Source organism: Nylanderia fulva, unplaced genomic scaffold, assembly GCF_048542155.1.
Source record: "Nylanderia fulva isolate GAGA-0341 unplaced genomic scaffold, ASM4854215v1 Scaffold357, whole genome shotgun sequence".
NCBI lineage: Eukaryota > Metazoa > Arthropoda > Insecta > Hymenoptera > Formicidae > Nylanderia > Nylanderia fulva.
This window is the reverse complement of record NW_028190430.1, coordinates 79107-93139: the sequence shown is the minus strand read 5'-3', so window position 1 is coordinate 93139 and position 14033 is coordinate 79107. Positions and strand designations below refer to the sequence as shown.

General features: G+C 38.9%; 1 protein-coding gene and 1 pseudogene across 1 annotated transcript; one reads left to right on the top strand and one right to left on the bottom strand.

The window, feature by feature from the left end:
• Positions 1-2834: 2834 nt before the first annotated feature.
• Positions 2835-3563, top strand: LOC146722182 (small subunit ribosomal RNA; annotated as a pseudogene; the record flags this gene model as incomplete).
• Positions 3564-4327: 764 nt separating this feature from the next.
• LOC146722181 (uncharacterized) lies at positions 4328-12836 on the bottom strand. Its single transcript, XM_085485272.1, has 3 exons — positions 12768-12836; positions 10562-11683; positions 4328-4350 (listed from the first exon to the last, which is right to left on the bottom strand). The coding sequence occupies exons 1-3, from the start codon at positions 12820-12822 to the stop codon at positions 4328-4330; spliced, it is 1200 nt and encodes a 399-aa protein (XP_085341398.1). The 5' UTR covers positions 12823-12836.
• Positions 12837-14033: the final 1197 nt, after the last annotated feature.

Here is a 14033-nt window from a genome sequence, read left to right as displayed (position 1 = left end):
GCGCCAACACAGGCCAACAGGTGCGATCCCTTGTCGCGCCACCAGCCAGGGAGCCACCCCAACCGGCACCACGCCGACCTCCAACCGGCCAGGCCCCACCAGTGCCAGCACCACGCCCGGGACCGCCACGACCCATCCAGGTCACTCTGGGGGATGGCCAAACCGTCGACATACCGTACCACGCCGCCACCATCTCACGGCGGTATAAGGTACGCACCCCGACGGGCCGGTGGATCATCAGATTCGACCGACGAGGAAGACCGCGAACGATCCGTCGAATAGCCACCCCCCCCTAGAAAAGGAGGGTGATGTAACGACCCGATTAGCCGTCACTAGTCGCCCGCGCTCGTGTAAACGGCCCCTTTCGGGGCCACCACACGAATACGTTGGGAATCCGCCTTTTCGCCCCCACCCGTCACTCGACCCCCTCCAAGCTAGTCTTAGAGTGGGGTGGCCGACGGGTATAAAGAGCGGCGCAGCCGAGACTTCACCACCAGTCCCGTCCTGGTCCCTCGAGCGTACTCAGGGATCACTCCTCAACTCCCACACTCCAAATCACCCCGGCCGACGAGCGTTCTCGTCGTGCAGGCCGAGCGTTCTCGGTCACCGGGTCCTGTCCGTAACTCACCCCGGCCGACGAGCGTTCTCGTCGTGCAGGCCGAGCGTTCTCGGTCACCGGGTCCTGTCCGTAACTCACCCCGGCCGACGAGCGTTCTCGTCGTGCAGGCCGAGCGTCCTCGGTCACCGGGTCCTGTCCGTAAATCACCCCGGCCGACGAGCGTTCTCGTCGTGCAGGCCGAGCGTCCTCGGTCACCGGGTCCTGTCCGTAAATCACCCCGGCCGACGAGCGTTCTCGTCGTGCAGGCCGAGCGTCCTCGGTCACCGGGTCCTGTCCGTAAATCACCCCGGCCGACGAGCGTTCTCGTCGTGCAGGCCGAGCGTCCTCGGTCACCGGGTCCTACCTGAAAGTCACCGGCGCCCGACGGAGCTCGCCCTTCTCAGGGCGCCCGTACGCGTGTCCGCGTTGGAAACTCTAGCAATAAGTCGTGTCCGCGTCCGTATAATCTGGTCGCGTCTCGTCCGTAATATTTCTATCCGTCAATCCTAGCAATAAGTCGTGTCCGCGTCCGTATAATCTGGTCGCGTCTCGTCCGTAATATTTCTATCTGTCAATCCTAGCAATAAGTCGTGTACGCGTCTGTATCATCTGGTCGCGTTTCGTCCGATTATACTGTGCTGTGTATAATGGTTTGAATCACGGGAGAACCACAGGAAGGTGGCCCCGAATAAACTCTACTTTTACCAGAGCAACCGTGTGTCATTGTAAATCTGAGTCTCCCCTCTTCCCGAATCCTGGCACCGACGAGCCGATCCGTGGCGTCGGGAAAGGTGCTTCGTTACATAACTCACTCTCGCTCATCGTCTCAAACGCTACACCTCCATTCCTCACTTTCCTCACCGCTTTCACACGCACATTCAGTGACTTGCTCACATGCTTCATCATTCTCTCCTTTACTTCCTCACTTGTCACACTCGCACTTGCATCATCCGCTCTCACTATTACCGCATAACTCTTCTCTTTCGTTTTCACTCGTTTTCACATTCACTTCCTGTACCTTTTCAATCACGCTCTTTTCAACATTTTTCGCACTCACGCTCGCATAGCTCATTCCACTTCCGCCGTAGGCTAAATCCCGACTCGCTCGACGCATACACTCATCCAGTTTCCCCTGTATTCTCTCATTTTTGCACAACATTTTCATCATCTGTTCCTCATATTCTCCCACAATGACCAGTATTTTCTCACTCGCACTCTTAGAAATTTTGTTCGTCTCCGTAAACAGGAATTTACGGTGTCTCGCACCAATTACTCTCATACACGCTATCTCACTCACTTCCGCAACGCTCTCATTCTCTCCCTCATTCATTAATCAAGAACGAAAGTTAGAGGTTCGAAGGCGATCAGATACCGCCCTAGTTCTAACCATAAACGATGCCAGCTAGCGATCCGCCGAAGTTCCTCCGATGAGGAACGGGTAACGGGGAATCAGGGTTCGATTCCGGAGAGGGAGCCTGAGAAACGGCTACCACATCCAAGGAAGGCAGCAGGCGCGCAAATTACCCACTCCCGGCACGGGGAGGTAGTGACGAAAAATAACGATACGGGACTCATCCGAGGTCCCGTAATCGGAATGAGTACACTTTAAATCCTTTAACGAGGATCCATTGGAGGGCAAGTCTGGTGCCAGCAGCCGCGGTAATTCCAGCTCCAATAGCGTATATTACAGTTGTTGCGGTTAAAAACCTCGTAGTTGAATCTGTGTCGCACACCGTCGGTTCACCGCTCGCGGTGTTTATCTGGCGTGATGTGGGACGTCCTACCGGTGGGCTTAGCCTCGCGAGGGGCGGCCCAACTAATATCCCGTCGCGGTGCTCTTTACTGAGTGTCGAGTCGGGCCGGTACGTTTACTTTGAACAAATTAGAGTGCTTAAAGCAGGCTACCTTCGCCTGAATACTGCGTGCATGGAATAATGGAATATGACCTCGGTTCTATTTTGTTGGTTTTCGGAACGCCGAGGTAATGATTAATAGGCACAGATAGGGGCATTCGTATTGCGACGTTAGAGGTGAAATTCTTGGATCGTCGCAAGACGGACAGAAGCGAAAGCATTTGCCAAAAATGTTTTCATTAATCAAGAACGAAAGTTAGAGGTTCGAAGGCGATCAGATACCGCCCTAGTTCTAACCATAAACGATGCCAGCTAGCGATCCGCCAAAGTTCCTCCGATGACTCGGCGGGCAGCTTCCGGGAAACCAAAGCTTTTGGGTTCCGGGGGAAGTATGGTTGCAAAGCTGAAACTTAAAGGAATTGACGGAAGGGCACCACCAGGAGTGGAGCCTGCGGCTTAATTTGACTCAACACGGGAAACCTCACCAGGCCCAGACACCGGAAGGATTGACAGATTGATAGCTCTTTCTTGATTCGGTGGGTGGTGGTGCATGGCCGTTCTTAGTTGGTGGAGCGATTTGTCTGGTTAATTCCGATAACGAACGAGACTCTAGCCTGCTAAATAGGCGTACCTTATGGTATCGCGAAGGCCCCCGGCTTCGGCTGGCGGGTTTTTACTACCAACGTACAAACAAATCTTCTTAGAGGGACAGGCGGCTTCTAGCCGCACGAGATTGAGCAATAACAGGTCTGTGATGCCCTTAGATGTTCTGGGACGCACGCGCGCTACACTGAAGGAATCAGCGTGTGTTCCCTGGCCGAAAGGCCCGGGTAACCCGCTGAATTTCCTTCGTGCTAGGGATTGGGGCTTGCAATTGTTCCCCATGAACGAGGAATTCCCAGTAAGCGCGAGTCATAAGCTCGCGTTGATTACGTCCCTGCCCTTTGTACACACCGCCCGTCGCTACTACCGATTGAATGATTTAGTGAGGTCTTCGGACTGGTGCGCGGCAATGTCTCGGCATTGCCGATGTTGCCGGGAAGATGACCAAACTTGATCATTAAGAGGAAGTAAAAGTCGTAACAAGGTTTCCGTAGGTGAACCTGCGGAAGGATCATTAACGTTCCGGAGGTCCTGCTCTGCGTCGAGAGTCCTCTCTTTTGGGAGAGACGCGCGCTCGCAGCAGTCGGCGACTAAATGGACGCGCTGAAAAGGCGCTCTCAGAGAAAAAGAAAATAACGGATTTGACGGAATTTGTTGTTGTGTTTTGATATAACACGGGACAGAAACCCCCAGTTTTAACCAAACTGCCAGTGCGATCCGCCGATTTCCCCAGACTGGGGGGGCTTCCGGGAAACCCAAAACTTTTTGGGTTCCGGGGAAAATAGGTTGCAAAGCTGAAAATTTAAAGGAAATTTAGGAAGGGCCCACCGGAGTGGACCTGCGGTTAATTTACTCAACACGGGAAAACCCACCGGGCCCCGACACCGGGAAGGATTGAAGGGTTTTATAGCTCTTTCTTGATTCGGTGGGTGGTTTGGGGATGGCCGTTTTTTTGGGGGGCGATTTGTCTGGTTAATTCCGAAACGAAAGAGCCACCCCCAAAAGGCGACCTTATGGTATGCGAAGGCCCCCGGCCCGGGGCGGGGGGACACCACGACAAACAAACTTCTGAGGGACAGGGGGCTTTTTCCCCACGAAGACAAAGAGGATTTGAATTCATACGATCCCGTCACAATGTACAATAATTGCTCGTAATGCCAGAGGACCAATTTGTTAATGACTCATAAAAATAACATGGCGGCCTGCTCTCAAAAAAAAACAGAATGTTCATCGCTGTCCCTGTAGAAATAAGTCCGAAGCTCTTACCTCAATCTTACCACTCCAACGCTACCACGACTACAAACATTTGAAGTACGAAAAGTATTACATTAGAAGAAGATTAGATTAGAATAAAAATTCAACGTATTTTTAAAAGCTCTACACACACAACGAAGTGAATATACAAAACTATATACAAATACCTTTTTCTTCTGTGTTTCTGAAGAAAATTGTAAGTCAAATGAAACCTTGCACTTTGAGAATCATGTCACTTACTTTTCAGAGTCAAATTGATAAATTTTTTTTGTATATTTTAATGATATTTATTTCTCACTTGTATCTTGAATAATTAATATGTAATTTTTTATTGTATATTACGACAAATAATCAGTAAACTTTTTAAACGTATAGCTTTATTGTAGTTGACCTGAGAACTGTACATTTATAAATTTTACTTAATATACACCCGTTTCGAGCAACAAGGCAAAGTTTTCTGATCAATAACTTACTCCCTGAAAATACGGTATAACACAAATCGGAAGTTGATACGAAAATTCGAAATTTTACTAAAGAAAGATTGGAGGTTTTTAATTTATACAATTTTCACAACTCTTATTTCAATTATTTATTCTACTCATCGAAAGTTTTTTGAGAGCAGGCCGCCATGTTATTTTTCTGAGTCATTAACAAATTGGTACTCTGGAATTACAAGCAATTATTTTTCATTGTACGGGCTAGTATGAATTTCAAATCAAATCTCTATAAACGACTATTATATTTTGTGCACTAAGAATAACATATCGCACTTATTTTCTGGAATCAAATTGTAATCAGTTTTACTTATATGTATGTATATTCAATGTGAACTTGCACCTTGAATAAAATATCACAGTTACTTTTCATGGTAATATATTATTACTAAATTTAGATAATATACACTTTACGTATGTTCACTTTGAACTGGCACCTTGAATAACATATCAGTTACTTTTCGTGATAATTTATTATTAGATTGTTTAAAATTTTTGAGTACCTTCTTTTGAACATGGCCTGACCTTTTCATTTTTATGATTTTTTTAGGATATCAGTTACTTTTTAAAGTACAGATATATAGAACAGCTTTCTAGTAATTCAAGTATCACAAATATATGTATTTTCGATTCTTATCACATAACTTTGTATAAGTAACAATTTATGCAATATAGTTCAAAATAATTGAAATATATGGTATAAATGTACATATATAAAATATATAATTATATTATAGTATACATATATATATATTTTATTTAATCATATATGTAAATGTTTGTATAATTGTAATAACTTTTAACGATACATTGCACATTTATTTCAATTGCAACAGAATGAATTTATATTTTTGTATGAATATTGAAAATAAAGAATGGGCCCCTCCATCGCCCATTCTCGTGAGAACGCAACCATATATTTTTCTTCGTCTCTCCGATTTTAACACGACATACCATACATATTTCTGTCTGATAATTTTTTCTGGATGATACTTTTTGAAATGTCATGAAGCCTAGGTCAAATTAGAAACTTATTGCACTTGTTTTAATGCAGCGCTTACAGCAGCTTTTATAAAGCGCCAGAGCAGCCGATATTTTATTTTGGCGCTTACGGCAACTTTTATACAGCGCCATTATTTAATCTGTTCTAAGAACAATATGTATGCCCCTTGTGCTTCTTTGGGCCATTTTTTCTTGAACACTTCCATATCATTAGAGTACCATTCCGATTTTGTGTCAGCTCTTAACATACATGTGTAGTGACCACGATTCATTTCTTCACTTTCGTGAAATATAGCGCTTATTACCTTGTACTTTTTTTTATTAATCGTGATATTACTCGTCGGCACGGCGTTAATCCGATTGTTGATAATTTTTTTAGAAGCACCGTTTATCGTTTCCCATTTAGAAAATTCTACATTAATCAAACTTTGTAGAGTGACACCTTTTTTCCTTTTTAATGTCGAATGTATAGGTAATATTAGCAAACTACTGCTTTCCTGCTTAGTTACATTGTAATTACATTTGACATTCGAGCAACATGTTACGTGCTTTAATTCGAGTTCTAATACATCATTGATGTCGGAATACGTCGACATTAGAGCCGTAAAAAATTCCGAAACATCTTGTTGTGTTCGTTCTTCGAAGCGTTTTCCGACAGATCTTCTAACCGCTTGAATGTTGCAATATTTACGTTCACCATACGCGCAGATAGCATCAGTCAATGCATTCGATGCTTTATTTTTCAGTATTTGTTGCCTAATACGTACGCAATGAAACGCACATTGTAATATTACATTAGCGTAACACGAAACAGCATCGTTATTGCAAAGGCCATATATTTTCCACGTAACTATACTTTCTGGTTCCTCACAATCATAATTCTGCACATCATCAATGATATTAGGGATAGCCCATCGACGATCGTACATTTTCACAACCTTTTTCTCGGACGGATTGATTTGTGGCAGTTCAGATTTGAATATAGATCTCAGTCAATTATATTCTACAATGGCTCTCGAGTTTGCTTTAACTGATGCTGGATTGAAATTTATCAAATGTAGGCCTTCCAATTTACTTACTCGTGACAAACCTACATAGGCTTGACCATCACTGAATACAGTCATTCCTAAATCCATCATTGCATTGTTACATGTAATTCCTTGACTTTTGTGTATAGTTATTCCATAACTGAGAGACAATGGAAATTGTTTCCGATGTACCACTAATTTGTGGAATACTTCAAATTTAATATCTACTTTCGTTATTGCGATTTCTTTGTTATCCGAAATAACTATTTTGATGGAATCAATACGATTGCCGTCAGCAGAGCGATTAACCTAACGCGAAAATCATTTAATTATTTTTTTCGTTCAAGTACATTTAACAGCAAAAACTGCATATACGTAGGTATGTATTTAACTCTACTGCCATTACTTGAAACAAATACATTATTCGATATTAACAAATTGGAACTCTGGAATTACGAGTAATTATTTTTCATTGTACAGACCAGGTTTAAATTTTTGAAGACCTTCTTTTGAACATGGCTTGACCTTTTCATTTTTATGATTTTTTGGAGATAGGGTGAGAGAGGATGAATGAGGGTAAGAGAAGACGAGATAGGCGAAAGAGGGTGAAAGAGGACGAAATTGGGTGAAAGAGGGCGAAAGAGGACGAAAGAGGACGAAAGAGGGTGAAAGAGGACGAAAGAGGGTGAAAGAGGGTGAAAGAGCCCTCTTTCACTCTCTTTCATTCTCTCTCACCCTCTTTCACCCTCTTTCGTCCTCTTTCACCCTCTTTCGTCCTCTTTCGTCCTCTTTCGCCCTCTTTCACCCAATTTCGTCCTCTTTCACCCTCTTTCGCCTATCTCGTCTTTTCTTGCCCTCATTCGTCCTCTCTCACCCTATCTCCAAAAAATCATAAAAATGGAAAGGTCAAGCCATGTTCAAAAGAAGGTCTTCAAAAATTTAAACCTGGTCTGTACAATGAAAAATAATTACTCGTAATTCCAGAGTTCCAATTTGTTAATATCGAATAATGTATTTGTTTCAAGTAATGGCAGTAGAGTTAAATACATACCTACGTATATGCAGTTTTTGCTGTTAAATGTACTTGAACGAAAAAAATAATTAAATGATTTTCGCGTTAGGTTAATCGCTCTGCTGACGGCAATCGTATTGATTCCATCAAAATAGTTATTTCGGATAACAAAGAAATCGCAATAACGAAAGTAGATATTAAATTTGAAGTATTCCACAAATTAGTGGTACATCGGAAACAATTTCCATTGTCTCTCAGTTATGGAATAACTATACACAAAAGTCAAGGAATTACATGTAACAATGCAATGATGGATTTAGGAATGACTGTATTCAGTGATGGTCAAGCCTATGTAGGTTTGTCACGAGTAAGTAAATTGGAAGGCCTACATTTGATAAATTTCAATCCAGCATCAGTTAAAGCAAACTCGAGAGCCATTGTAGAATATAATTGACTGAGATCTATATTCAAATCTGAACTGCCACAAATCAATCCGTCCGAGAAAAAGGTTGTGAAAATGTACGATCGTCGATGGGCTATCCCTAATATCATTGATGATGTGCAGAATTATGATTGTGAGGAACCAGAAAGTATAGTTACGTGGAAAATATATGGCCTTTGCAATAACGATGCTGTTTCGTGTTACGCTAATGTAATATTACAATGTGCGTTTCATTGCGTACGTATTAGGCAACAAATACTGAAAAATAAAGCATCGAATGCATTGACTGATGCTATCTGCGCGTATGGTGAACGTAAATATTGCAACATTCAAGCGGTTAGAAGATCTGTCGGAAAACGCTTCGAAGAACGAACACAACAAGATGTTTCGGAATTTTTTACGGCTCTAATGTCGACGTATTCCGACATCAATGATGTATTAGAACTCGAATTAAAGCACGTAACATGTTGCTCGAATGTCAAATGTAATTACAATGTAACTAAGCAGGAAAGCAGTAGTTTGCTAATATTACCTATACATTCGACATTAAAAAGGAAAAAAGGTGTCACTCTACAAAGTTTGATTAATGTAGAATTTTCTAAATGGGAAACGATAAACGGTGCTTCTAAAAAAATTATCAACAATCGGATTAACGCCGTGCCGACGAGTAATATCACGATTAATAAAAAAAAGTACAAGGTAATAAGCGCTATATTTCACGAAAGTGAAGAAATGAATCGTGGTCACTACACATGTATGTTAAGAGCTGACACAAAATCGGAATGGTACTCTAATGATATGGAAGTGTTCAAGAAAAAATGGCCCAAAGAAGCACAAGGGGCATACATATTGTTCTTAGAACAGATTAAATAATGGCGCTGTATAAAAGTTGCCGTAAGCGCCAAAATAAAATATCGGCTGCTCTGGCGCTTTATAAAAGCTGCTGTAAGCGCTGCATTAAAACAAGTGCAATAAGTTTCTAATTTGACCTAGGCTTCATGACATTTCAAAAAGTATCATCCAGAAAAAATTATCAGACAGAAATATGTATGTCGTGTTAAAATCGGAGAGACGAAGAAAAATATATGGTTGCGTTCTCACGAGAATGGGCGATGGAGGGGCCCATTCTTTATTTTCAATATTCATACAAAAATATAAATTCATTCTGTTGCAATTGAAATAAATGTGCAATGTATCGTTAAAAGTTATTACAATTATACAAACATTTACATATATGATTAAATAAAATATATATATATGTATACTATAATATAATTATATATTTTATATATGTACATTTATACCATATATTTCAATTATTTTGAACTATATTGCATAAATTGTTACTTATACAAAGTTATGTGATAAGAATCGAAAATACATATATTTGTGATACTTGAATTACTAGAAAGCTGTTCTATATATCTGTACTTTAAAAAGTAACTGATATCCTAAAAAAATCATAAAAATGAAAAGGTCAGGCCATGTTCAAAAGAAGGTACTCAAAAATTTAAACGATCTAATAATAAATTATCACGAAAAGTAACTGATATGTTATTCAAGGTGCCAGTTCAAAGTGAACATACGTAAAGTGTATATTATCTAAATTTAGTAATAATATATTACCATGAAAAGTAACTGTGATATTTTATTCAAGGTGCAAGTTCACATTGAATATACATACATATAAGTAAAACTGATTACAATTTGATTCCAGAAAATAAGTGCGATATGTTATTCTTAGTGCACAAAATATAATAGTCGTTTATAGAGATTTGATTTGAAATTCATACTAGCCCGTACAATGAAAAATAATTGCTTGTAATTCCAGAGTACCAATTTGTTAATGACTCAGAAAAATAACATGGCGGCCTGCTCTCAAAAAACTTTCGATGAGTAGAATAAATAAATAAATTTTTGAGTACCTTCTTTTGAACATGGCCTGACCTTTTCATTTTTATGATTTTTTTAGGATATATATATATATATATATATATTCAATTCAATTTAATTCTTTATTCGTCCCCTAAGGGATTAAAGGCGCTTTTGAAGGAGCGTTCCCCAACCTTACAAAAACTCTTACAATCATACTTATATCTACTCTTATCTCTACTCTTACATCTAATTTACAAATAACTTAATTCTACCTTAACCTACTTATCTACTACTTTAGAGAGAGAAAGAGCCGTCCCTACCTATCGCTTCGCTTCGGCTTCCGATTCCCCATATATTCTCCACCACCTCATTCATACCTCACTCATTCTTCTCCTCATACTTCCTTCCTCCTTTTCCCTTCCCTCCCCCTTTTCTTCCGTTCTCCCCTCTTCCCTCTTTTTCTCTATTTCTCTCATCCATCCTTCCCCTTCTCCTCCTTTCTGCAATATTCCCTTCATTCTTTCCCACCAGTTTCCCTTCTCCCCTTCTCCCTCACATTCTCCTATCACATGCTCCCATGTTTCATCTTCTATCCCGCATAACCTACATCTCCTTTTCCCCTTTTCTTCCCAGTATCTCGCCCCTCTCATTTCATTGTTCATTCTGAACCTAACTATCCTTCTCCATCTACTTTCCCCCCATCCCTTTCTCAGGTATTCCGGTAAACCTTCCTCCTTCCATTCCCCATACCATCTATTATATCTCGACTCTCTTATCCTCTCCCATCTTTCCTCCTTTTGCCTTTCCCTGTCTTTCTGTTCCCACCCCTCATATACTTCCTCTCCCCTTCCCCTTTTTTCCTCCATCTCTTTCCCTTCTATTCCTCTTTCTTCCCAGAATTTCTCCCTCTCTTCCTCCCACATCGTTCTTTCCTTTCCTCCTCTTATCCTCTCTTTCATATCCTCAAAACATTTCCTCGCTAAACTTCCTCCCCTTCCTTCCTCCAACTTCCTCTCATACCCTACCGCCCTCCTTCCTGCCCTTATCCTAAATTTGTCTTTTCCTATCTCCTCTCTTACCATATACCCCGGCGTGCACCAGTCTACTCCTAACGTCCACCTAATCCATCGCTCCTGCATTGCCTCCACCTCTCTCCTCTCCTTCCATCCCCATATTTCCGCCCCATATTCCAACACCGTCCCCACCAACCTTTCCATTAGCCATACTCTTTTCATCCAGTCTCCTGCAAACCTTCTCTTTCCCATTCCCCACACCTGTCTTATCACCGCTCCTGCTTTCCTAACTCTGTTCTTTACCTGCGCCTCCTGCCCCCCGTTCCTCTGTAGCTTATACCCTAAATATGTGAATTCTTTCACTTCCTCTAACCTTTTTCCTTTCCATCTCCACTCCACTCTCTTCATTCTTTCTCCTCCCTTTTTAAACCTCATTACCTTTGTCTTATCCACATTCATCTCTAACCTTTTCTTGTCCATATAACTTTCATGCTGAGAACAAAGAATCCCTGGAAAATGTAGAAAATAATAAGTTATACAGAAAAGTATTTTGGATAAAAGTTGCAGAGTTTATGAAGATCTAATTACAAATCTTATTATTTTGACATTGGATGACGTTGGCATAGTCAGGACAAGATCATCTTGACTTTTTTGAACATTTACTATAATGTATATGTTTATTTATATAATATATAATTATTGTATATTTTTCTATACATGTTGGATACTTGAATCCATCAAACTATTACTGCCTTTTTTGCAAAATGTTATTTCTTCCCTCGCCACACTTACTTCGATTGTTATTTCAATTTTGACAGCTGTATCAAGAAGTTAATTATGTTCATAAAGTAAGTATATATGTCATTAAAAATATATAATCAACAGAATAAATGGCGCGCGCGAAGCGCGCGCTTTGTTTTGTTCTAGTCTCCTCCTATCTGAAAAAGTGCATGACATCGATTCTCGCATATCTCGAAAGTATTGTTGTCGCTTTTCCGCGATGCTGATTGGTTCTTTCGTTGGGCTTACTTCGTGAGCAACTGTCGTCGCAGCGAAGATCGCGCGTTTTGACAGTTATGTAAATCGAAGGTTAGGTTATTAGTAACAGCCGGGTTAAGTGAAAGATTATGTTAAAAATCAAGGTAAAGGTTTCTCTTTTCTCCTTGGACGTGTTCAAGATTACTTTATCAGATAAGTTCAGATAACGTTTCTAATAGAACTTGTGTTTTTGATATTTAATTAATACTTTATATATTATAAAAAATTGATACTTTGTGTTATATATTTTATTTTTAGTTAATGTTTTAAAGAAAGGAGGAAATAAAGAAGACAAAGAGTTTAAAATAAAGTGAAAGAAGGAAGAAAGGATGTTACAAAAGATAATTGTGCGGTAATTATTATTATTATTATTATTATTATTATTTTATAAAACATGAAGATGCGGATGTACGTACATGCGTGTGTGTGAAATGATGGGCATATGGGCAGGTGTATGGTTTTGTGAGAGAGAAAATTTTATTTCTTAATTTGTATTGGTTTATATATATAATTAAAAAAAAATTAATATATTTTGATTTATGTAATATTGTATACCTGTATTGCTCATCATTCCAATAATTTCTATTTTGTCACCCTTTCGGATATCCATTTCGTAATAATCATCTTCTACAAAATTAACAATGTGTACTTCTAATTTATAAACACCGTCCGTTAATGATCCGCATCCAATGATTTTATTCAATTTGTTATTATGTATACTGCTTAAATTAGTTTTGATATATCCTTCTAATACTGTAAAATATATATATATATATATATATAATACACACACACACACATACATATACCAATGAAAAACAGGTATATAAGAATATATAATAATGAAATATAATAATTTTATATATATTATACAAAGAGATGTTTTTTTATATTTAATATTTCTATTTGTATATGTAACTATTAGAAATATTCTCTTTGTGTATAATATATGAAACCTACAGATTTGAGGTATTGAATACATCATAAAGTTTAATTTTTTCTGGCTCTGAATTTGATGAATTTTCATTGTATTTGCCTAATGTCGAAATTATTGTGTTATTTAAAATTTGTAACTCAAATGGTATATTGCCATTGTTGTATAATGCCACCTTTGGCGGTTTAGCTTGTACACCATCCAAGTATATAATCTATATTGATATATATTTTATTATAATATAATTATAATTTTGTTTTTTCTTACATATTATATGTGTATATATGTAAATATACATATACATACATACATACATATATATATAATATATATATATATATATATATACATACATATATATACAAAGTGTGCACAACTATCTTCTAATATTTTTTTTAAATATATTTTTGAAATAAAATAGAATAAAAATCTTAATACGAAAATATCGAAGATGCAATAGTTTTCGAGTTATAAGTAATCAAAGATTGCCAATAATATCGTTTACACTGTAAAAAATTTTTGTGTAAAATTACACCTATTCCCAGCAAACACAAAGTAACAGTAACATAACATTAATGTTTTAATACTCAACAATATAACTGTAATATAATATGCTTTGTACATAACACTTATATTGTTGAATAGGAAATTGTTGGAAATATTAATGTTATACTACTGTTACTTTGTGTTTGCTGGTTATAGTGGGTAATTCTAAGACCAACTATAATAGTTGTAAATTTTAACACGTTTGTAAATTTATAATATGTAATTAATTTTTTAATTTGTAATTAAGCAGATTGCGGTAATAAATTTACAATAAGTATATAATATTTACTATCATCACTATATACCATCTATGATATTACAAAAATTGGATAATTATATAA

Excerpts from the sequence above, each read along its gene's own strand:
- LOC146722181 (XM_085485272.1), bottom strand. The coding sequence starts at position 12,822 with ATGGATATCCGAAAGGGTGACAAAATAGAAATTATTGGAATGATGAGC. Across the intron at positions 11,684-12,767 it reads TGGAATGATGAGCAATACAG|GGATTCTTTGTTCTCAGCAT; the intron begins GTATACAATATT and ends TACATTTTCCAG. Across the intron at positions 4,351-10,561 it reads AAGGGAAAAGGAGGAAGGAA|TCGTGGTAGCGTTGGAGTGG; the intron begins GTATGAGGAGAA and ends AAATGTTTGTAG.